General features: G+C 38.9%; 1 protein-coding gene and 1 pseudogene across 1 annotated transcript; both read left to right on the forward strand.

The window, feature by feature from the left end:
* Nucleotides 1–884: 884 nt before the first annotated feature.
* LOC122021005 (ABC transporter G family member 22-like) lies at nucleotides 885–4717 on the forward strand. Its single transcript, XM_042579073.1, has 11 exons — nucleotides 885–934; nucleotides 1038–1428; nucleotides 1759–1841; nucleotides 1919–2166; nucleotides 2284–2439; nucleotides 2603–2786; nucleotides 2853–3161; nucleotides 3248–3535; nucleotides 3618–3902; nucleotides 4184–4291; nucleotides 4366–4717. Exons 2-11 carry the CDS (start codon nucleotides 1044–1046, stop codon nucleotides 4615–4617), a joined length of 2298 nt encoding a protein of 765 aa, XP_042435007.1. The 5' UTR covers nucleotides 885–934; nucleotides 1038–1043; the 3' UTR covers nucleotides 4618–4717.
* Nucleotides 4718–5497: 780 nt separating this feature from the next.
* The window catches only part of LOC122019214, a 77007-nt pseudogene continuing 58933 nt past the window's right edge, over nucleotides 5498–23571 (forward strand).

Here is a 23571-nt window from a genome sequence, read left to right on the forward strand (position 1 = left end):
CAGCCTTAGTTTCAATAGCCATTATTATTGCGCGCTGAGCAAAACATGAGTTGGACTACATAGGTAATTTTTGCCTCAATATGCCAAAGGTGTGATGATATTTCTCAAGAATAGAATTGATAAATAGTACACAAGTAGTTGCGCTAAGAAGTTCTATGGCTCCAAACTAAGCTACATAATTGTACCTCGAGAATAAGAGGCACAGATGGAGGTTCATGAAAGATGTGGGCAGCCTTGGTTCCCCAACGAATAGGGCATTGCTTCCTTCTCCACAAACATATCATTTATTCACTCAGCTTCGAGATACGATAGCAACCTTCTATTCAGTGCAACTGTTCATGTGTCCTTTATGTCTCAATCCTGCAAATTATGACCAAAATGTAGCAGTTAGCTCAACTTATTCATTATGTACATTTACCAGCATTGATTATGTTCATCGCCGTCATTTGTTAGACAGGCTTTGTATCCTGAAGAATTCTGAACTAAACGGTGAAACATTCAAATCTTATTTTTCGTAAGAAGATGCAGCTATTGAATGTAATAGCTAAGGAACCATTGGCTGGGCAGCTTGTCATAGCGAGTGTTAGGTAGCTATTACATAGGGGCCTAACCCCTTTTATACATCAATTTGCAAATGCCTACTAAAGATAATTACAAAAACTCAACAATTTTTTTGTATATATATACTAAAGGAAGTATAGTGGCTCCTCCTTTTCTACTTTTCATAGATGTGATATAAATGACTAACATATCTGAGAAATTTCATTTCACTCGACTGACCAGTTATCGACCAACTTTACTAGTTATGGAGGAATGTTTGCTTCCCATCCAATGTCTATAAAAGGCAGACTCTAGCTTGGCAAGAAAGCATCTCCTCCGCAAACCACTCACTTAGACAAGGGGTGTACAATTTCTTTCAAGCTTAATTCTACAGGTAATAACTCTGTTTACAGATCCTTATGTAGTTCATGCTATAGTAACAACATTTTGTGAGCAGATTGAATTTATTGAATCATATCCACTCTTGCAAAATACAGGTACTAATGGAGGCTAAAGTGCTTATGCCACCAAAAATTCAACAAACCTTCCAAAGTATGGATGAAGTATATGATCTGATTTCGAGATCAAGGCCAGTGCAGGACTACAATGACGGCATACGAAAAGCAAGGAGTGCTGATTCAATCATGGGTAAATTGCCAAATGATGGGCATTTTCCCTGGTTCAGCTCAAGGATGAACGGAAGCTTCGTTAGGAAGGTGAGTTCAGAGAGATCAGATTTGACTGCTGATGGTGGAAATACTGCAGAAAACTTGTTAGCCACTGTTGCAGCGATCGATAACGGCACAAGAAGCACAGGAAAAAGCGAGCATGTGGTTAACTATAGAACTATCTTGTCATCACCTGAAAAACAAGAGAATGCAACACATGGTAAAACTTGCCTGCTGAAGTAATATTATGATTAATTGATTATGAAGCTCTATAACCATATTTGTCAACAATGCTATCTAGTACCACTTGATTCTAGCAATAGCAGCAGAAACAGCAGACTTGCCTCAGTGTAGAGACAACTCAACTAACCAAATGATACTGTTAGTTTCTTCATGCTCAACTTTTGAAGTAGGAAGAATTTCAAATGCATGTATTATTTCAATTGATGATAGAATGATGCAAATTTCAAGCAAGCTTTGATTAATCTATATAAAAAAAATACATCTACTGACAAACATTTATACTAAAGATGGGGAAGTGGCATGGCAGGGTTCATGGATGGCAACAAAGACAAAGAATCAGCATTGTGGATGAAAATCAAGAAAGAGCCTAGCTTCCCTATATATCTCAAGGTACCGTAACAATCAGACATATTCCCTAAATGATAAACCATCTCAAGCTATTAGGTTTGACCACCCACTTCATACAGTTTTCAGATGTGGGATACAAGGTCAGAAGAGTAAATGAAAGGCCTAGTCCAGTTTCAAATTCGATGGAGTATGTTCTTCAAGGAGTTACAGGGTCAGTGGAACCTGGTGAGATTTTAGCTCTTATGGGGCCATCAGGAGGTGGTAAAACAACTCTGCTTAATATCCTGAGTGGAAGAATAAAAATTAAGAGTGACAGCGGAAGCATAACTTATAACGATCAACCATACAGTAAAGCACTCAAGCAAAGGTATCAAACTCCATGCAAAACTATCCAATCTCTGTTATAGACTTATTTCTAAGACAATGATTTAATCTTCTTCCCTACTACTTGGTGCACTTAAAGAGAATACTTGGTGGTGAGCAGGATAGGATTCGTGCTGCAAGATGATGTAGTCTTTACCAGCCTAACAGTGAGAGAGACCTTGACTTATGCTGCTCTTCTTAGACTTCCCAAAACATTAACTAAACAGCAGAAGGAAGAAAGGGTCATGAATGTCATCTTTGATCTAGGACTTGAAAGGTAACCACTTGAGCCTCAACACATTATCACTACAATGAAAATTTTGAGGTTTACCTAAAAATTTTCTTTTGGATGACAACTCATTGACGATCATAGTTTTGATATATGCCAAGCCATCCCTCATCATGCTAGCTGCTACTAACATCTATATGATCCACTACAGGTGCCAAGATATGATAGTAGGTGGAGCTAGTGCAAGAGGAATTTCAGGTGGCGAAAGGAAGAGAGTTTGTATCGGGAGTGAAATCCTGCTTGATCCATCACTTCTTTTTTTAGATGAACCAACATCTGGTCTTGATTCAACTACAGCAATTAGGATAATTCAGATGCTGCTCAACATTGCCCATGTATGCTATATACTTATATTAACAACTCACCTCCATATTTGCAAATTATCATTGTGGTTCATGCAGGCAGGAAAATCTGTGGTTATTACTATACACCAGCCTTCCAGTAAAATATTCAATATGTTTGATAAGTTAATTCTCTTGGGCAAAGGCAGTTCCTTGTATTTTGGAAAAGCATCAGAAGCAATGATATATTTCTCCTCAATTGGTTGTCGCCCTCTCATACCAATGAACCCAGCCGAGTTTCTCATAGATCTAGCCAATGGGAACATCAATGACAAATCAATACCTATGGAACTGGAACTTAAGTCCTTAAATGGGAGTCAACAAATCAAATGCCATGAAGACAGCCCTTCTCCAATAGACATTCATGAAGTATGTAGAAAAGCAAAGTATGTGCTCACTTTTAAACTTTTTTACTCTCATGCTATTAATTATTTCTTTCCACTATGCTTTGGTAGTATCTTCTGGGAGTATATGAAACCAGAGTTGCGGATGTAGAAAAGCAGAAGCTTCTTGCACCAGCTGCATTTGACAGGAGGTGGATAGTGCAAGGAGGAACCAGCTCAAATGACTTAAGGGTTAATTGGTTGGAGCAGTGCCACATTCTTTTCTGCAGGGGTCTAAAAGAAAGGCGCCGTGAATACTTGAACTGCATCCAGGTCACTCAAGTCATAACAACCGCAACAATTATTGGGTCACTGTGGTGGGATTCTGATGCTTCTTCACCAAAAAAACTACAAGATCAGGTGGGTGTTTGCAAAAAATATTCTGTCTTTGATAAACAAAGATCAGTTTCGAGTTTCTAACTTTTGACAGTAAAACCCACAGGTAGGATTGCTGTTCTTCATGTCTGTATTTTGGGGTCACTTCCCAGTTTTTGCTGCTATTTTCACATTTCCTAAAGAACGAGCTATGCTATCTAAAGAGAGATCAGTGGACATGTACAAACTCAGTGCATACTTCATTGCTAGAACCATGAGTGATCTACCTTTGGATCTCATCCTACCAACAGTCTTCTTGCTCATTGTCTATTTCATGGCAGGATTGAGATCCGACTTTGTGGCATTTCTAAATAGTATGCTAACGATATTTTTGACCATTGTGGCTGCCCAGGTAACTCATTCACTACTGTTATATTACAAAATATAAGTTAAGAGATACGAAATTATTGTATCATTGTTGTATAATAGAGAATTCTTACACCATACAAATAGAACTATCTTGATCGGGGCAGATAAATCATAAATCTTAATAACCTAATAGCTTGTATATATGGGACTACATAATTTTATGAGAATTCATCAAGAATATTCACTCACCGAGCAGTAGCAATGACTTTAGGGTACCCATAAGAAAGGAGTATAATGATTCATGGCTAAGTTTTATTTTGATAGGGTTTGGGACTGGCCGTAGGTGCATCTATGATGGACGTCAAGAAAGCTACGACATTAGCTTCTGTCATCATTATTACTTTCATATTAGCTGGAGGTTACTTCATAGAGGTAACTCATTTGTAGAAGCTCCTAACTGATCATATAGCATAACTTTATTAAATAAACTTTGCTTGTCCCTGCAGAAGACCCCATTCTTCATGGAATGGATCCGCTATTTGTCTCTCAACTACCATGCCTATCGTTTGCTCCTTAAGGCACAGTATCGATGCACAAACAAGAGCCACAACAGCTATGTTCCTTGTGAGTCACCTTACATAAAAGGATTCAGACTTGACAATGGAGGGATGGAAGTGGGAGCTTTGATAGCTATGGCATTTGGGTACAGAATATTAGCTTATCTTTTCCTAAAGAAGACAATAGTCCAAAGTTCCTAAGGCTAAAAACATGAACAAGAATTGAGCTTCATCAGAACTTCAGCTACTTTATGCTTTCTACATAACATTGTAGTAAGTAATGAGAAGTTTGCTCAACACATATCAGACTTAGAATTGTATGATGATGCAAAGAAATATCTATGGTAGATCACCAAATTAAAGTAAATAATAATAATAATAATAATAATAACAACATCAACTATGAATTCTGTTGAACTGATGATTCTATTCTTTAAATAGCTTTCACAAGCCAAAAGAACTCTTCCACTTAGTTGCTAGAAGAAGTTTCCATAAGCATGGAAGTTTAGAAGATCTTTTCTCACAGTGAATTGCGAAGAAATATGCAAAAAATTCCTTTTTGCCTCAATTATGCAAAAATTTAAATACAAATATTAAATCCTAAATCTCTAAATCTTCTACTTCTTAAGAAAATCGAAAATCCAAACCTTTGGGGCGTAGGCGGCACTGCAGCTGCGTCACTGCCACCACAGCGTCGTGTAACCTGTCCTTTTCCTCCAAATATGTAGTTTTTGTTGTGATATGATTACGCTAACACGGTAATTTATAATTGCACCAATAAATAACAAGCATACAATAAACGGTAATAAGAGTAAGGTTAAGAATTTGTGTATCTCCGGTTGAAACGTCGGGCTTGCCGACTGTCTTTAGAGAATTTATTACCGCCCACGGTGCAGAGGCTCTCCGTCAAAATCCTCCCAAGATCCGACAACCGCTCGCGCCGTTCGTAGGTGCACTCCAAGACGAACGCCGCACTCGAGGAAGTGTATTTATACACTTGAAGCAGTGCAGAGGAAGCGACACATGCTTTGCTTCTGCTTCCTCATCTGAGGCCTCACGCGACGCGGACAGAGCCGAACAGATGTCGTCGTGCGAGGGACAGATCCAAACCGGACCAAGCGATGATCACGTGCGTCGCACCCGGTTTATGGATTTCCGGCTCGAACCCCCCGAAACCACCTGATTTAGGCTCAGCCCGCACATGTGTGTAAGTCCCCTTAATATTGCTAAGCATGGATGGAAGGACTTCATATATAAAGCCTTCCAACTTTTTTGGCTTAACAATATGAGACTAAAAGCATAAGAAATAATGTGAATTAAAACTCAACAGTTTTGAGGCAGCACACTTCGCAATGTTATTCTCATTCTGCGGCAGGTGAAATCCCATTGCAGATTTCTCTTGGTCCAGATGAAAATGCTAGGCTGATAACATCTGTTGCTCTTAGTAACATTGGTCTTCAGGCATCTTGATAACTGATATTTGCGCTTCTGAACGAAGGGTCAACCCCCAAAAGTTTGTTCCTACAAAAGCTTGCTTTCGATGAATATAATAAGATCTCTGCAAAAGCTTTGTGTCATGTTTATATGGTTTGATGATGTGTCTACAATTATGCTTACGTAAAATGATTACGATAGCCATTTAATGGTTGTATTAGACGGTAAAGTGAGATTTCACCGAAATTGTTTGAAGAGATAGATCGATGAGGCACTGTTGGAAGGTGGAATTGACATCGCAGTTCATTCAATGAAGGATGTTCCTACTTATCTTCCACAAGACACCATCTTGCCCTGCAACCTTCCCCGAGAAGACGTAAGGGATGCATTCAACTCGGAATTACCTGCTGGAAGTGTTGTTGGAACAGCTTCCCTCGGGCGACAGTCTCAAAGCTTAGACAGATTAAGGTATTGTAAGGATCCCATTATATTTTGCTCCAGATAAAAAGCTTTTTTTGCAATCGTAGAGCTCGGTAAATCTATATGTTTTCGTCTTCCATCATTAGTGCTCTTTCACTTCGTTAAATGCCCTAGATCGACGTGTAAGCATACTCGTGCAAATATTCATGAGACCTACCATGGAATATGTGTTAATATGTTACCGTAAATTTTCAGAATTAGTTGAATTTAAATACATTAAATTAAATTTAATTTATCGGTTGATATGACCTGAGCAATCTTAGATTGTCAGCAGAGGTTGATTTCTACCAAATACTAAACCCAGACGAGTAACTGCTTGGGCACGCAAGCAGACAGTCGAGCAGACTGAGCGACCGACCGTGCGAGTGGCTCACTGGGCGAGTGAGAGGTCGGATGAGCAAAGAGGTTGAGCGAGTGAGCGGCCGGACGGGCGAGTCACAAACCAAGTGACCGAGGACCGAGCGAGCAAGCAAACGAGCGCCGAGCAAATTGAGCGAGCGACTGAGCGAACTGACCGAGCGGTCGAGCGAATTGATCGAGCGAGCTGAGGTCGAATGGGTGTGCAGCCAAGTGAAGAAGGGGCAAGCGAGCTGTGGCTGGATGGTGCAACCGAGCGAAGAAGAGGCCGAGCGAGTAGAGGTCAAACGGGTGTACAACCGAGCGAAGAAGGGGCCAAGCGAGTTGCGGCTGGATGGGCGTGCAGTCAAGCAAAGAAGAGGCCAGGCGAGCAAAGGCCGAACGGACGTGCAACCGAGCGAAGAAGAGGTCAGGCGAGCAGAGGGCCAAGCGAATGCAGAGGCCGACCGAGTTAGCGACCGAACAAACGCAGAATTCGAGTGGGTGGATGGACTGAGGCCTGGGAGGGTCGCAGTTTCCACGAAACAGATTCACTCCACCTCCGGTTGTGCTTCGAGGTTTCCTCGGGCCCTCTGTTTCCTAGGCTACAACGGTGAATCGTGATTCCCCACCAAGCACTGATGGTCACGGCGAACTGAGAGGTACTCGACTGCTATCACAGGCACTACACTCCTCTTAGCAAGAGATACATGATAGAAGAGAAAAGGAATGTAGGTGGAGAGCTTTAACTTTTTGAGCATGTAACCTTTTGTCTATGGTCTCGATCTCCTTATATAGGAGCTCAGATTAATAAGCAACGTTAATTATCATTTAATGATCATTATTCGTCAGCTATGAAACACCAACGTTTCACTTGGCTACATTAATTTTTAATTTAATGCATCTATTACACCCTTAAATAAGGGGCAAAAAATTTATGTAATAAATGTTGGTTGTTCCACTTGGACAAATTTTGCCTAGACCGATCCGACATTTGGTGGGTGCAGGTCATGCTCGCACACGAGTCAACATGGTTCAGTGCAATTCGGGCCCTAGATTTGCACCCCCTGTGCACCCACACGTGAGAGAAAGCCTCTCCCCATGCATTTATTTACATCATCAATGCATATGAATCAATATAAACCAACCAATATGTCTTGAAGCTCCCAATGTGGGACTAAAGTCCTATTTATAATAAAGCTTCATGCCTCTCCCACCTCTTCTCCATTCACATATATCCAACAATCCCCTACATGAATGGAGATAGGGTATGCGATAGCATTCAACAGTTGAGTCTAGTATAGAACAGATAGGTTTTACCCTTTTAATCTTCCCTTGTGAAGATCTGTTTGCTTACTGACTGATAGTAGACGCAATGTCCTTGAACTGTTCTGTCGTCTGTATAAGCATTGACATATTTCACCTAAGACTCTCCCTAATAAAACTCAATTCTCATGAGTGTGTTCATTCTTGGCCATGAACATGCTTGGTTCTATGTGAAGTTCTAAAAATTGTGCTTCCAATTCTCTTCGAAGCGGCTTCACTTCTTTCTCACATAGGTGATCTTTTAAGAGTATTCCATATTACTCTTCTTGGTGTTGGGACCTTGACGCCTCTAGGGCGGCGGCGGGGGGACGTGGTTTAGAGATAAAACTCCTATTCCATGACTATTCGTAAGGTGGACGATCCTGATCCGTCGGTGGATGACTCCCCGGAAAACCTTCGGCTAGCTTGAGTAGTTCCTTGTGGGTGGAGAAACCTCGCCACAAACTCGCACAAGCTCTTGATCACTTAAGAATGTTGGTGTGGTTAGCACTGACGGTCTAACTCAGGTTTTGATGAATGACAAAGTAGGTTAAGTTAGTTTTGTTGTGATCTAACACTTTGATGAAGTGTGCAGGAGAAGTCCAGATAGATCGACAGGCTGACCTGATATCTGGCACGAAACCTAGCTAGGTCGACAGGCTAACCTAATAGCTGGCATGAAGCCCAACTAGGTCGACAGGCTGACCTGATAGCTGGCATGAAGTCCAGCTAGGTCGACGGACTGACCTGATAGCTGGCACGAAGTCCAGACTGGTTGACGAGCTGACCAGATGTCTGACACGAAGTTCAGCTAGGTCGATGGGCGACCTGATAGCTGGCACGAAGTCCAGATGGGTCGACGGCCTGACCAGACGTCTAACAAATAAGTTAAGGTAAGTCAGTGGAGGGGAGTAATTTGGTGAGGGCGCGTTCCCCATTCAAGGGAACAATAGGTGTCGATCCAACTTAGAACCGTTTCGGGAATCTAAATTAAGATTGTGACTAGATTCCGATCTCGGTGAGATGAAATCTAATTACTACTCTTTTATTATATTTGTGCTAACTTTTATTTTGCAGGGTAGTATAACTTTTATTTTACCTCGGACTAACATTTTCTTGCAGGAGAAGGATGATAACCATAATTTTGCTACACTATTTTGATTCATAATGCATGTTTTTAATGATCTTGTTCATAGATGAAACCTATATTGATATCATATTTCATGCATTACATTTATCTTGGACTTAATTACAAATTAGTTTATTTTCATGGTATTTGATGCTAATTAATATTTTAATATTTTCTTTGTAGGCATCAAAAGGGTCATGGACCTGATTAGATCAGACTATATTTGGGTTAAAATCTAGGGCTAAACAAGACGATCAAGCCTTAGAGCGATTTGGACCGTTCATTGAAGATCGGAGAGATCTGAGCCATCCGTCAAGAATCTAGTCCATCCAACTTAATGAGGAGCAGATCTTATCCATTGATGAAGATCCAGAGATTTTTATCTAGATCAGAGATGTTCTTACCGTTGGATTAGATCTAAAGGATTCTGGACTGTTGATCAGAATTGAGGTTGATTTAAATAGCAAGAAGCTACAGTGAGATCGCGAGCTCGACGACATTTCTTCCTCGCGACTTCACCACTATACATCGTCTCCGACGCTTCCATTCACAATCTAGATCTCGAGTCTAAATTCCTTCTTCGACAGTGATTTTATCATCAATCAGAGATCAACAAATCGAGGATCAAATCCAGATCAGAGGGCGTTCCACGATCTGCAATTACTTCTTCCGTGATCCGTAGCTACCATAGAATTGAGGGCGTTCTCTAGATTTGTGGTTCCCAGTCATTCGCAGCTGAATGGGCGTTCCCTGAAGCTCCTAGATCAATTCCACCTCCACCTTCATTTGCAGCTATTGAATCAATCCGATCAATTGATTTAAGTGTCGTGATGAACATCAATCCTCTGTTCTTCGTGCAATCCGATCGCTAGCTGAATGGGCGTTCCCTGAAGTTTAGCCTATCATATTAACAGTCCGGAAGATTTGAATTAGTTGTTGAGAACTCAATGGGCGTTCCCAAGAGTCCCTTTGCAGATCAGCAGAGAGAAGGAATGGAATCTTGCTTTGAGTTTGTGAATGTTTATTCTTACCTAGATTAGAGTTTTTATTTCCAGCATTCATGTTTCAATTTCTTTTCTCTTCAGAAAACCCCCATTCAGTTTTGAATTTTGTTGTAGTTAATAACTGAGATGACGAGTTCATTTCCTAATCGTTTACAGCAAGGTCATTTGCCAATTTGAATTCTAGATTCCATTTCATAAGTCTTGTCTTAACAGTTTTTTTATCAGATTAAGAGTAGCATTTGTTAGTTAGTTAGTTAAGGAGTTTTAGGTTGTGATAAATCTGAATTCAGACAAGAGTTTAGATGAGCTATTGAATGAGATTTAGTTTCTGAATTTTGTACCTAAATTTTGGTTTCTGATATTATGCAGCAGCTTAATTGAAATGCTTATTGGACAATTTGATGCTAGGTGTTGTTGCCTTTTCAATTTCTCTTATTCTATACAGCCTAGTCTACAATTCATATAGGGAAGTTGTTAAGTGCAATTTAGCTAAATTTGAATCAAATCTTAGCTCTTTTTGTTAGAGTTCGATTCTTGTGTGAAGAATTATCTATCTACCTTGAGTTGATTTCGTTGTGCAGAATTACTAGATTGAATTACTGCAATGCATTAAAAGATGATTGTTGTTTACTTTCGAATCTAATTCGCACACATGAACTAGTTATCTTTGAAAAAATATGACTTGGGACTCCTTACTACAACAATGGTCTTTAGATTTAATGAGTTTCAATCTTAATTAATTTGGAGCGCCTTGTGACATGCGAAAACGGTGACTACAAAGGACTTTCTGAAAGATGGTGGTACGGGCGCTCGAAAGGCAAAACTCTATCCTGTCGCAACGAGGAGCGCGCTAATTGGCCGGGCCTACGTCACGGTCCAGGTGCCCCGAGCATGCCTATAAAAAAAAGGCCTTCACGAAGCATCAAGCACAACTTCTTCCTATGACTGCTCCATTGCGCACTGCTCCTGCGAGGCTGCTCTGACAACTTACGATTTGAGCTTATTATTTTTCTGTTGTCAGTATTTCATTCTTGTACTTAACTTTGTAATCAATTTTCGAATTGCTAGTGAATTGTCAAACGAAAGCACTTGACGAGTGCAAGCCTTAGAGTAGGAGTCAACGAAAGCTCCAAACCAAGTAAAACTAATTCGTGTTAGCGTTGTGTTTTGTCTTTCCTTTCTGCTTACTCTATTTCGATAACAAATTTTCAATCGCTATTCACCCCTCCTCTAGCGACTTCTACGATCCAACAAAGAAGACTTTCGAGACTCTAATAGGAGTTAACCATCTCTATTTTCGTCAACCTTGGCCAAGCACCCTGAGCTTTATTAAATAGAGCTCGGGAGGAAACACCTAGTAGTGTTTCCCGACACCAGTCGACTGGTACAACCACTAGTCAACTGGTCATAAGTGAAATTTGATCGTTATAAGTCAACAGTTGGCTACCAGCCGACTAATTAAAACACCAGTCGGCTGCTACAATAATGCTACAGTAATACTACAGTACTTCTACAGTAACACTACAGTATTGTTACAGTACACAATGAAATTTTACCCTGAGTACAATCTCTCATTCACTCGTCCTTGCCCGCACAACCTAGACCTAGCCTTCTAGCCTCCTCCATCAACCTTGCACCCCTCAGATGTCTCCCCATCCTTCACGCCTTGCCTTCTAGAGCTTCCATTAGCCTTGTCATCATTGTCGAGACTTCGCTACCAAGAGCCACGCTCTGAGACTTCATTCTTTACCAAGTCACACTTGAACTTACATTGCCAAGACTACATACCTGGACTTACACCGCTAAAACTCACCCTTGGACTTTCGTCCTTTGCCAAGATCACCCTTGGACTTTCCTTATTGTACCTACATCCTGCACACTCACAATGTATATCAAATACAACAATAACTCTAACTTAAATCTTTTCCCAAACATCAAAACCTAGGGTACCAAGATTGCTCCAACAATCTCCCCCTTTTTGATGTTTGGCAAACCGTTTAAGTTAGAAAAACAATATAGCAATACATATGCAAATAAATATGCAAATCAACTCATGCATAAATAATGGAACCTAGCTAAATCCCTAAGCTCCCCCTTTATCTAAGCTCCCCCTTGAGCTAGGATTTCTTGCAAAGGTAAACTTCTCCCCCTTTGCTAATAAATGAGCAATCGCCCCCCCTTCACCTAAGCTCCCCCTTGAGCTAGGATTTCTTGCAAAGGTGTGTAGGTTTCCCACTTAAACCTAAACTTCTCCCCCTTTCCATACATCAAAAAGAGCTCCAATAATATCCGAATTATTGGGCTCTTTGATCTCTAATGACCATAAACATTATTAATTAATCCCCCATAAGATTACATACATGTTCACCACTTTTTTGATCATTTTCTAATGCTGAAAAATATTTTTAGATCGTATTAGTCGACTGACATAAGTCTCAGTCGACTGTCATCATCAAAATAAGCTTACAGAGACATTATGTGCTCAAAATTACTATTACTAGTCGACTGGTACTCTATTTCTGTAAAAATCAACCTTTCAGATCCAACTTCATAAATGCACCAGAAATTTCACTAACCTCCAAAAAATCTTAAATTTTGTGAAGAGGTCTATTTTATCCATGTCTACTTGGAAAAATATATATAAAAATATATTTATCACAGATTCCAATATTGACATAAAATTCAAAACTAGCTAAATGGTCCAAATGAACCTTGACCTAAAGTTCTAGTTTTGGCTTCCTCTTTATGTATCTGCCCATACTAAACCATAATGTATCCCTAACATTAGTTTATATGATATCTATACATCAAAAACTAATTTTTATGCAATATGAACTCAATTCACATTCCAATGCATGAAACATACCCCAGTTGTGCTAACCCACTAGGTTAGAGACTTAAGTCCGTCTCCTAACCACTTGACACATTTGATAACCCATCTACCATGGGTCCCAGAGGCTCTTCCTAACCTTAGAAATCTTAACCTTAGTCACTTCCTTTGGTGACTCATCCACTATCGCTACACCCACATGGTGTACCATATGTAGGACCGTTAGATTCGATAGAGGGGGGGGGTGAATATCGATTCGAAAAAATAAGAGTTTAAGCGCAGCGGAAAAAGATAAAGTAGACACAAATATTTTTACTTCGTTCGGAGCCTGTGACGACTCCTACTCGAAGGCCCGTGGTCCTTGACCACTTTCGTTGGGCAATCACTAGCAAGTCGAAATATGATTACAGAAAAAGTACAGGAGATGCTAGTAATAATAAAGCAATACCGACAAAAAGAAAATTAAACAAAAACCGGAAGAGCACTTTTGTCGAAGCGTTGTTGGCGTCGCACTTGAACGTCGAGCAGCAAGATCAGCAGAAGAGTTCTCAGTCAAAGTTGATTCTGAAGCTCCTATCTGGGGCTTCTTTTATATGCTGTTCCGGGCGCCTGGATCCCTTCCGGGCGCCTGGAGTGTGACGTAACTGCTCAAATCAAGATGCTCCACGTAGCGACGAGGTGTCTGGATAAAATTCGCCTTCCGGGCGCCCGGATCCCTTCCGGGCGCCCGGACCTCCGGGCGCCCGGACCACCTTGTTCCAGAAAGACTCCTTTTTCCTGCAAAACAAGGTTAGTCCGAGGCAAATATATATCCTGTAAAACAAATGGTTAGCACAGTTAAAGTTCAACAGATAGATAAAGAGAGTATGACTTAGATTCCGTCTTTCCGAGACCGGAATCTAGTCACGATCTCGACTTAGACATCCGAAATGGATCTAAGCCGGATCGACGCCTAATGTCCCCTTCCCGGGAACACGTCCTCACAGTCACTCCCCTCCAGTGACTTACCTCACTTACCTGCCAGACGTCCGGTCAGCCCGTCGACCCGTCTGGACTTCTCGCCAAGCGTCCGGTCAGCCCGTCGACCCGCTTGGACTTCTTGCCAGCTATCCGGTCAGCCCGTCGACCTAGCTGGACTTCTCGCCAAGCGTCCGGTCAGCCTGTCGACCCGCTTGGACTTCTCGCCAGCTATCCAGTCAGCCCGTCGACCTAGCTGGATTTTTCCTGCACACTTGATCAAAGTGTCAGACAACAACACAACTAACTTAACCTATTTGTCATTCATCAAAATCTGGGTTAGACCGTTAGTTCTACCCGCACCAACAATCTCCCCCTTTTTGATGGAATGACAACTTGGTTAAGTTAGTGAAAGCATATGTACGAAACAACATGCATTTGTGTGGTTTTAAAGTCAGTTTGTGTTTTCAAATTGGTTTAGCTAACTTAACCACCTAACCCTCCTCCCCCTTTGGCATTCATCAAAAAAACAAGGGTAAACAATCATAGTGTAGAGTTACTGAATAACACTTAAACAATCATAGTTCAGAATTTAAGGACAAAAGTACAATTTTTCAATCCAAGAAAAGATCAAGTTGACTTGGGGGAGTATAAAGTTTTGAAAACTTGTATAAAGCAGTAGTTTTTAGCTTTTAGAAAAATTTCAAGATTTAAATTTACAAACATAAGTGTATAAGGTCTAAATTTCAAGATTTAAATATTCAAAACAAGTTTCAACTTTGAAACACTTTTTCAAACATAAGTTTTCAAAACCAAAAATTCCAAAACTAAGTTTGAAAAACCTATTTTGTTTAAAACTAATTAAAATTTACTTTTCAACACTAAGTTTGTAAAAGATTCAATTTTCAAAATCAAGGAAAATGAGTTTGAGAAGCTTAGTTTGTAAACTAATTTTTTTCGTAAAATTTAATCTTGAAATCAAAATATCAAATTTGAAGAACTAGATTCAGGACAATATTCAAAGTAAAGTTAAATTAAATTTAAATCTTTACTTTTAGTTTTCAAAGGATATTGGTAAAAGTAAGATCATATTTTTAGAATGTTTTTGTAAAATTTGTTTTTCAAAATCAAAATTTCAAAGTTCAAAACCTTTCAAACTTTCAAATTTTTGTAAAAAATTTCACAATTTTTAAACAAGGTGTTTTTAAACTTTGATTTTCAAAATTAAGTTTAAAATTCAATTTGGAAAACTAAAGTAGTTTTATTTCTCCCCTTGAATTTGATATTTAACTTTAACCAGCTGTCTAACCAATTAGGTACTAACTAACTATCAAAAGATAGTAGCTTTCACTTGGTTAGTCAGATTAAGTTAATTATAATCAATCAGTGTTTGACTTGACTGATGAACTTTAATCTGATTAATATCTGAATTGTATTTAACGTCCAGACTTATGCTGATGCACTGAAATAAGCATCTTAAGTCCAGACAGTTGGCCTATGCATCTCACCCCTTTCTATGTTTATCAAACACAAGCAAGGTAAACCTAAGGTGTTGGTGAGATGCTCAAAAAACTAGTCCTATGGGTACATGCTTTCTAAGGATGTAAAACTAGTTTAAGGCCAAAACTGTTTTCGAAAGTCTAAAAATGGAAAGTTTGAAAACAAACAAGTTTAACCTATAAGTTGGTAAAATCATTTTTGAAAGTATTTTTGAAAGATCCTAGTCTATTAAGCACATCCCTAATTTTCGTCGTAAGTTGCTAAATTCACTTTCAGGGAGAGGTTTTGTAAAAATGTCAGCTAAATTTGATTTGGACTCAATGTACTTGAGTTCAATGTCGCCTTTAGTAACATGATCCCTGATGAAGTGGTGTCTAATTTCAATATGTTTGGTTCTTGAATGATGCACAGGATTCTTGGTTAAGTTAATTGAACTTATATTGTCAATTAATACTTTTACATTTGTGATATTTAAGTTGAAATCTTTTAGAGTATGCATTATCCATAATATTTGTGCAACACATTCGCCTATAGCTATGTATTCTGACTCAGTTGTAGACAGAGCAACACAATGTTGCTTTCTACTAAACCAGCTGACAAGTGATGAACCTAATAATTGGCATCCACCACTTGTGCTTTTGCGGTCTAATTTGCATCCAGCATAATCTGAGTCAGAATACCCTATTAGTTCAAAATTACTTGTCCTAGGATACTAGATTCCTACATTTGTTGTTCCTTTAAGATATCTAAAAATTCTTTTAACCTGTGTCAAATGGGATTCCTTAGCACAAGTTTGGTATCTAGCACACATACTAACTGCAAATAGAATATTAAGTCGGCTTGCAGTTAGGTACAGTAGGCTACCTATTGCACTTCTATAATATTTTAAGTCAACTGGTTTTCCATTTGGGTCACTATCTAAGATTGTGTTTACAGCCATCAGTGTTTTTATTTCTTTTGTATTTTCCATTCCGAATTTTTTAAGTAATTCTTTGGTGTATTTATGTTGAGAGATATAGTTTCCTTCATTTGTCTGTTTGATTTGTAATCCTAAGAAATAGGTTAGTTTTCCCACTAAGCTCATTTCAAACTCTTTTTCCATTAGATTAATAAATTCTTCTAAAAATTCTGAATTTGTTGAGCCAAATATTATGTCATCCACGTATATTTGTGCAATAAATATGTTTGTATTTAATGATTTGACAAACAAGGTTGGACCGTTATTTCCAAAGGCAACTGTTCCTAGGCTTTTGTAAGTGAGTTGAGTGAACTTGGTGTGATCTCCAGTCATATGTTTGGAGCAACCACTGTCCAAAATCCACTTGGTTTCCTACAGTAAGTAGGATTTTGAAGTTAGTCTTTCGAGCATGCATTAATTTAAGTTTAAAATTAAGATTTTGAGATTAATTTAAGTTTTAAAATTAAATTTTGAGATTAATTTAAGTTTTAAAAATAAAATTTTGAAATTAATTAAAATTAAGTTTTAAAATTAATTTAAGTTTTTAAAATTAAAATTTTGAAATTAATTTTTTAAGTTAAAAATTGAAATTTTAAAATTAATTTAAGTTTTAAAAATTAAAATTTTGAAATTAATTTAAGTTTTAAAATTAAAATTTTGAAATTAATTTTTAAGTTTAAAATTGAAATTTTGAAATTAATTTAAGTTTTAAAATTAAAATTTTGAAATTAATTTAAGTTTTAAAATTAAAATTTTGAAATTAATTTTTAAGTTTAAAATTGAAATTTTGAAATTAATTTAAGTTTTAAAATTAAAATTTTGAAATTAATTTAAGTTTTAAAATTAAAATTTTGAAATTAATTTAAGTTTTAAAATTGAAATTTTGAAATTAATTTTTAAGTTTTAAAATTAATTTAAGTTTAAAATTACAATTTTGAAATTAATTTTTAAGTTTTAAAATTAATTTAAGTTTAAAATTAAAATTTTGAAATTAATTTTTAAGCCTTATTCATCTCACCCGATCTGTATTATCAATCAAGGAATCCTATGATTTTGTGAGATGAAATTGGTTTGATTACAGAGTTTTGGTTTAACTTGTGTTAGATTCAGACTTAGCTTTGGTTTCCACAAATAGGCATTCTTCAAATAAACTTCTAAGCTTGGTGAGTCACAAGGACATCATTAGAAGTAACCAACCTTTCGAGGTTTTCCGAATAGTCCTATCCACGGAACTTAGTACTACATCTTGGTCTAACTGGTTAGGATTCGTTTAAGGGTAGCTTCGGTCAGTTCCACTTGGCCAAATGCACCAGATAGAAACCATATCTTTCTAGACATGCGATGCCCAAGTTTCCCTAACGTACTATCATCCAAAAATTTCACCAGTACCATGTTTCAAGTTAAACTTGGTCTCTTTTTAACTAATCCTAATTACCCTGCCGGGTTGGTAAATTTTGGGTTACCCTATCGGGTAAGTTAGTTTTGGAGGTGCCAGCTATTCTGGAGCCTCCCCCTGAATTATTGGCCATTAATTTAAGTTTTGATTTTAGGCTTGTGTCGATTCTTTTTATAGTTATAGTTAACTTGGTGATAATTCTGTTTAGATTTTGAATTTGATTTAGGTTTGTATTTTGGATTTTGGTTTGGTTTATTTAATTTTATATAATGTATTTTTTCTTTAGGTATATAATATTGATTAAGTCCTACTTGCGTGGTCAGACACGCTTTCGGAACCCAAGCTAGATTGGTTGACTTGTATTGGGTTATTAATGATTTGAAGGTTTTATTTGAATTCGACTTATATCCTAGTCCGGTTTTATTATAACATGCTTTTTGATTATTTAGGATTAAATCTAAATTTTTTGATCTTGTTGTAAATTTTTCTAACATCTCTTTTAAGTTGTTTATTTCATTTTTTAATGATAAATTCTCCTCCTCAAGTGTTAGATTTTGAGTTGGATTTGAATTCTTTAATTGTTCCTTAAGGTTTTGATTTTCCTCAAGAAGTGATTTGTTTTCATTTTCTAATTTAGTTAATTTACTATTTAGACAGGAAATAATTCTAAAAAATTTTTTGTTTAAATTTAAGTATACCTCATTCGGGCCTTCGGAAACGAGTACGGACTCGTGGCTTGTTTCGGGTTCAGACTCATCTTCATCTTCCGACTCGTTATCTGTTTCGGCTTCGCGGGCCATCAGTGCGAGGTGGCTCTGATGTTTCTGCTCTTCTTCCTCCGATTCGTCCGAGGAGTCGTCCCACGTTGCTTTGAGTGCCTTCTTTCTGGTTGGCTTTGGTTTGTCAAACTTTAGTTTTGGACATTCGTTCTTGTAATGTCCCTTTTTGTTGCAGCCGTAGCAGGTCACGTTCTTTTGTTCTGAGGGAGAGCTGATCTTTTGAAGATCCTTTTTGCTGAAGCTCCTCTTTCTCCTAGTGAACATTTTTCTTACCAAGTTCACCAGGTGTTCTTCGTTTTCGGAGTCTTGGTCAGATTCTTCTTTAACTTCAGGCTTGCTTTTCTTGGAGGAACCTGCAAATAAGGCTACACCTTTCTCGGCTCCAGCATTAGTTTGTTCGTGCAATTCTAATTCACAGAAAAGCTCATCCAATTTTAATTTAGAAAGATTCTTAGAAATTTTGTAGGCATCCACTATTGATACGATGCCCACAAACTATTACGTGGAAAAGCGTTTAAAGCGTACCTTATTAAGTCTCTGTTCTCCATTTGGTGGCCTATCGCATGGAGCCCGTTGAGGATGTCCTTGATCCTCGCGTGGAGTTGATTCGCTGTTTCTCCTTCCTGTATTTTTATATTAAAAATTTTATTTAAAAGCAGGTCTCATTTTGTTACCTTAGCGTCGCTTGTTCCTTCGTGCAGCTCGATCAGTTTGTCCCATAATTCTTTAGCGTTCTTGTGTGGACCGACTCTGTTTAGCTCTTCTCTTGTTAGTCCGCACTGTAGAGTGTTGATCGCTTTGTTTTCTGTTGACGCTTTTTTCTTGAGATCTGCTGTCCAGTCTTCAGGATCCACTAGATTCCCGGCGTTGTCCACTGGAATTTTGTAAGGTCTTGTAATGCTCATCCACTGGTCAAAGTCAGTTTTAAGGTAGACCTCCATGCGCTTCTTCCAGTAAGGGAAGTCGTCCCCGTTGAAGAGTGGAGGTCGCACTGTGCTGAATCCTTCTTGTTGGGACATTCTGTGCACAGGTAAATAAAAAATATCCCAAGACTTGGTCTTGGATTAGTAGTGCGGGAAAAAAAAGCTAGATTCGTGTTGCACTAATTTAAATTGATTAGAGAAATATTAAGTTAACGAAACACCAGTTTAAAAAAAACAAAAGAAAATTCACCCCCTGTCTGATTGGTGGTTGCACCAAATCAGAGCGGTACCTGCTCTGATACCACTTGTAGGACCGTTAGATTCGATAGAGGGGGGGGGGGTGAATATCGATTCGAAAAAACAAGAGTTTAAGCGCAGCGGAAAAAGATAAAGTAGACACAAATATTTTTACTTCGTTCGGAGCCTGTGACGACTCCTACTCGAAGGCCCGTGGTCCTTGACCACTTTTGTTGGGCAATCACTAGCAAGTCAAAATATGATTACAGAAAAAGTACAGGAGATGCTAGTAATAATAAAGCAATACCGACAAAAAGAAAATTAAACAAAAACCGGAAGAGCACTTTTGTCGGAGCGTTGTTGGCGTCGCACTTGAACGTCGGCGGCAAGATCGCGAAGAGTTCTCGGTCAAAGTTGATTCAAGCTCTGTCGGGGCTTCTTTTATATCTTGTTCGGCGCTGGATCCCTTCCGGCGCTGAGGTGACGAATCTGCTCAAATCAAGATGCTCCACGTAGCGACGAGGTGTCTGGATGAAATTGCCGGCGCCGGATCCTTCCGGCGCCGGACCGCGCCTCGACCGCGCCGGCCGGGACCTCGCGCCGGATCCGGCGCTCGGACCACCTTGTTCGAAAGACTCCTTTTTCCTGCAAAACAAGGTTAGTCCGAGGCAAATATATATCCTGTAAAACAAATGGTTAGCACAGTTAAAGTTCAACAGATAGATAAAGAGAGTATGACTTAATTCCGTCTTTCCGAGACCGGAATCTAGTCACGATCTCGACTTAGACATCCGAAATGGATCTAAGCCGGATCGACGCCTAATGTCCCCTTCCCGGGAATGCGTCCTCACAGTCACTCCCCTCCAGTGACTTACCTCACTTACCTGCCAGACGTCCGGTCAGCCCGTCGACCCGTCTGGACTTCTTGCCAAGCGTCCGGTCAGCCCGTCAACCCGCTTGGACTTCTTGCCAGCTATCCGGTCAGCCCGTCGACCTAGCTGGACTTCTCGCCAAGCGTCCGGTCAGCCCGTCGACCCGCTTGGACTTCTCGCCAGCTATCCGGTCAGCCCGTCGACCTAGCTGGATTTTTCCTGCACACTTGATCAAAGTGTCAGACAACAACACAACTAACTTAACCTATTTGTCATTCATCAAAACCTGGGTTAGACCGTTAGTGCTACCCGCACCAACACCATAGGTGACAATTGACTTACAAACTTGACTTTCTTAACCTTAGAAACCTTGTTTTTGGTTAATTTCTTCTTGCCACCTTCACATTGGACACCTCATTCTTGCCATAATTATATGTCACCCTAGCATATTTCTTCTTATTGGCCTTGGATGACTCTCCCTTATTCTTTGTCACACCTCCCTTACCAATGTCATGTGTCACTTTAGCACTTGACCTCCACTTGACATGGGAGGGACCCAATTTGACATTTTTAGGTTTTGACCACCCAAATACATGTTAAGTCCTTTAGGTTTAATAATGAACCTCTTTATGATTTTCTCCATTTCCTCAAGCTTTACCTTCAAGGATTGATTTTTCAACTCTAGGACTCTAACCCTAGAGTCAATATGTCCACCTTGGACATCCGTAGACCTACCCACCTTCCTAGGCATATGTCTCCCTTTATTGGAATTAATGCTTAGGTTTTCACTCACTTTCCTTCCCTTTGGCAAAGAGGTTTGGGTCTTATTAGGTCTACCCTTACTTAATTTAGCATGAATATGTCTCTTAGGGTTATCACCTACATTAACCCTATTACTATCATTATATCTAAATCCCTGATTATGCTTGGGCAAATAATGAAAGTGATTTCTAACAAGCATATAAGAATTAGAGCTTGAATTAAACTTTAAAATAGAGATTACCTTCTCTTTTATCTTTGAAGTTCCCCTTTGACTTGAGCTCATTTTCTTTTCCCATTTCTTCAAGTGTACCCATTTTTTGAGCTCTCCTCTTCGTGGGCACTTCGTGTGGTAGTGTCCCCACTCACCACAAGTAAAGCACCTAATGTGCTTCTTCTCCTTCTTTTTCCTACAACTCACATTAGTTTCTAAATTAACTTTAGTGAGTTTAGGGTTTACCTCCTTTACCTTCTTGAGCGAAGGACACCTACTCTTGTAGTGCCCCATCTTACCACACTCAAAGCATTTGATGTGGTCCTTTGTGCTCTTCTTGCTAGTTGAGGTGGAGAGTTGAGCTTCCAAGATCTCCTCTTCCTTAGATTGCTCTTATTCCTCTTCATTTGATGATGTGGACGGTTCCACTTCTTCCTCCCTTGAAGATGTAGATGATATCTCCTCATCTTCCTTCTCCTCCTCAGATGTTAAGCACATGTCAACAACCGATTGATCCTTCTCTTTTTGAACCAATGAGCTCTTCTCCTTGGGCTCCTCCACTACTTGGAGTTTTGTAGGATCCTCATGAAGCGCAACTGCCTTTTTCCAAAGGTCACTTGCGTTCTTATATTCACCTACATTCAATACCAAATTAAGAGTTAATAAATTAATCAAAATTCTAGTTACCTCCTTGTCCGCCATTGATTGCTTCCTTTGCTCCTCGATCTAATACCGAGGCCAGAGGCACTTTCCCTTCTTGTCCTTTGGAGCTTCAAATGGTTCCTCCAACACAATCAATTGGTTCTAATCCATTTGGAACCAAGTCTCCAACCACTTCCTCCAATACTCGAAATCATCTTAATCGTATGGAGATGGGTTTGGATATCCCATCCTAGAGGGCCTTCGGACTCCATCTTCCTCTAGCGCTTTGCTCCCTCAGCGATTAGTGTTGGTTAGTCCTAGGAAAACATACCGGTTCCATTGTACAAAAATTTTTGTACAAGTGTCGAACCTTTCCTTAAATAACTTATTGTGTTCTTTAGAAGTTAAATAAGGAATTGCTGACGGAACTTAACATCATTGATTCCAAATTTAACTTATCTGTTCTTAATGGTTTAGATTTGAATCGCAAGCGGAACTTAACACTATTGATTCAAATCTACCTAAGTTATTAATTCCATAAATATTAATTTCCAAAATTGACTTCTAGAACTGCATGGCGAGGCACATGGCTTTCTTGGATATGGGAGCAACCACCGCCGCCTAGGCAAAGCCTTTTAAGAAAAGCTAATATTTATTTCCTTAAATAACTCTAGGTTAACCAAAAAAAAAAAATCTAATCACAAATTCGAAAAATAAGAAAACACAAAATCGAAAAATAAATTCGATTAAACTAGATCTAATTGCCTCTTGTATTTAGAATTCTTACAAAGAAAATAACTAGTATGATGCGGAAGAAAACTACTAGTTATACCTTCTCTTTGTAAGCTAATGACCTCGAGATCTTCTGCCGTATTCCTCGCCTCACCTTGGATATCGTGTGGGCGACGATCCTCCAAGATGAACACCACCCAAAAGAGTCCTTCCTCTTCCTCTAGAATTCGGCCACCACCACCACCAAGGAGAAGAGAGCAAAGGGAAAAGGAGAAGGGAGAGGGCCGACCACCAAGAGATCACCCAAGCAAAAGAATAAGAGTTGTATCTCATGAAGCCCCCTCACCTCTTCTTTTATATTACTTACCCAAGGCAAATAAGGAAAAACTTTTACAAAATATAAAATCATCCAAGAGTTTTTCCTTTTCCTTTTCTTTCCTCTTGATTAAATCAATCACCAAAATTAATTGGATGATGATTTTATTATTTTAATATGGTCGGCCACCTTGCTTGGGCACCAAGCAAGGTTGGTCGGCCCCCACAAGAGAAAGAAATAAATAATTTTTATATAAAATTTTACAAGAAAAATTCTTATAAAATTTTACAAGCTCTCTTTCCTAAAGTAAGAGTTAAAAAAGGAAAGTTCTAAAAATTAAAACCATGTTTTA

The sequence above is a fragment of the Zingiber officinale genome, chromosome 9A (assembly GCF_018446385.1).
Source record: "Zingiber officinale cultivar Zhangliang chromosome 9A, Zo_v1.1, whole genome shotgun sequence".
Lineage (NCBI taxonomy): Eukaryota > Viridiplantae > Streptophyta > Magnoliopsida > Zingiberales > Zingiberaceae > Zingiber > Zingiber officinale.